The following is a 1538-nucleotide window of genomic DNA, read 5'->3' on the forward strand; positions in this document are numbered from 1 at the left end:
CTCTGCCTGCGCTGCAGAGAGCTGTGCCTGGGACGAGCACTTGTGTGACCAGGGGCTCTGCCTCCACCTGGGCTTCATCTGCGACGGCTTCCATGACTGCACGGACAAGAGCGATGAGGCCAACTGCAGCCTGAAGCACAAAGGTGGGCCAGCCCCCACCCACAGGGGGCAGGGCGGTGGGCTGTGGGGGTCAGGGGTGGGGAAGTGGGGGATAAGGTGAAGGGAGAGGGGTGGGTGGTAAAGCTGCATCTATGTGTGTCCCTCCAGAGTGTGGGGGACCGTTGACTGCCTTGGAGGGGCACTTCTCCACCCCAAACCATCCCCAGCCATACCCACACCAGCAGGTGAGAGAAGGGATGCCAGTAGGGTGGAGGAGGGTGAGGGCAGGCAGGGAGGAAGGCAAACCACTGGGGAGAGCTGAGAGTGCCCCTGCCCAGCCTTATGGGTGTCACTGCCTGATCTCTGCCCTGCAGCTGTGCCTCTGGCAGATCTCAGTGCCCGTCGGCCACGTCATCGACCTGCACTTTCACAACTTCAGCCTGGAGTCACACGAGGACTGCAGCTTCGACTTCGTGGAGGTGCACGACAGTGCAGGCACGGGTGTCGCCAGCCTCATGGGCAGGTACAGGCACACCCCTAATATCTCTGGTCCAGCTGCAACAGTCTGGCTGCACTGGGATCCCATGGCTCAGCTGGGAAACTGAGGTACAGGGCAGGCTGGTGAGGAGGAGCCGCCAGAGGACAGGGTTTGGGGAGGTGCTGGTCAGACCCATTGTCCACCCTGATGGCATCCCTTACCCTGTGTTCCTGGCAGGTTCTGTGGCCATCATCTGCCACCCACCCTGACCTCCTCACGCCATGTCATGACCATCCTCTTCGTGGCAGACGAGGGAGTAGCAGATGATGGGTTCTTCGCCACCTACCAAGCCCGTAATGCCACAGAGAGTAGGTAGCTAAGCCAGGGCACAGGCTGCCCACAGGTGTCCATGCACATGGCTGAGCTCATGCCCTTCCTTGCTGGCTCCTCTCATCTTACAGAGACCTGCAGCCCCACAGAGTTCTCCTGCGGGAATGGCGAGTGCCGGGCGCTGGAGTCCGTGTGTGACGGCTGGCACGACTGCCCCGACAGCACCGACGAGCTGAACTGCACTGGGGTCTCCTACCCAGCCTTTGGTTAGTGCCACCCGCTCCACTCAGCCCTCATCCCCCCCTGAGCACACCTGGCCCGGGAGACATGCTGGCAGGTGCCCTGTGGCTAACATTTGCCCGAGGCACACCTGCTGGGCATCACTGCCTCTATAAGAAGTGAAGCCCCTTGCCCTGTGGCAGAGTCTGTCTGTGAGCCTGTGGAAGTGGAGATGTGCCTGGGGCTGGGCTACAATGCCACCTCCTTCCCCAATATCTGGCTGGCCATCCCGGACCAGGAGGGAGCTGCTGAGGTGCTGCAGGATTACCAGGTGAGCTGCTCGGGGGCTGCACACAGCTCTGCCCACACCACGCCATGCCATGCTCACCACCACTCTCCCGCAGACGCTGAT

The 1538-nt window shown here is 62.0% G+C and overlaps 1 protein-coding gene across 1 annotated transcript in view; it reads left to right on the top strand.

Annotated features, from left to right (window-relative positions):
* The window catches only part of MFRP (membrane frizzled-related protein), a 3550-nt gene that overhangs the window by 1800 nt on the left and 212 nt on the right, over positions 1–1538 (top strand). Inside the window, exons 7-12 of the mRNA XM_010184358.1 lie at positions 3–143; positions 268–344; positions 474–622; positions 815–945; positions 1039–1173; positions 1330–1464. Of these exons, the coding sequence (XP_010182660.1) occupies positions 3–143; positions 268–344; positions 474–622; positions 815–945; positions 1039–1173; positions 1330–1464 (768 nt within the window). The remainder of the gene's footprint in view (positions 1–2; positions 144–267; positions 345–473; positions 623–814; positions 946–1038; positions 1174–1329; positions 1465–1538) is intronic.

Source organism: Mesitornis unicolor, unplaced genomic scaffold, assembly GCF_000695765.1.
Source record: "Mesitornis unicolor isolate BGI_N332 unplaced genomic scaffold, ASM69576v1 scaffold35785, whole genome shotgun sequence".
NCBI classification, from domain to species: Eukaryota; Metazoa; Chordata; class Aves; order Mesitornithiformes; family Mesitornithidae; genus Mesitornis; species Mesitornis unicolor.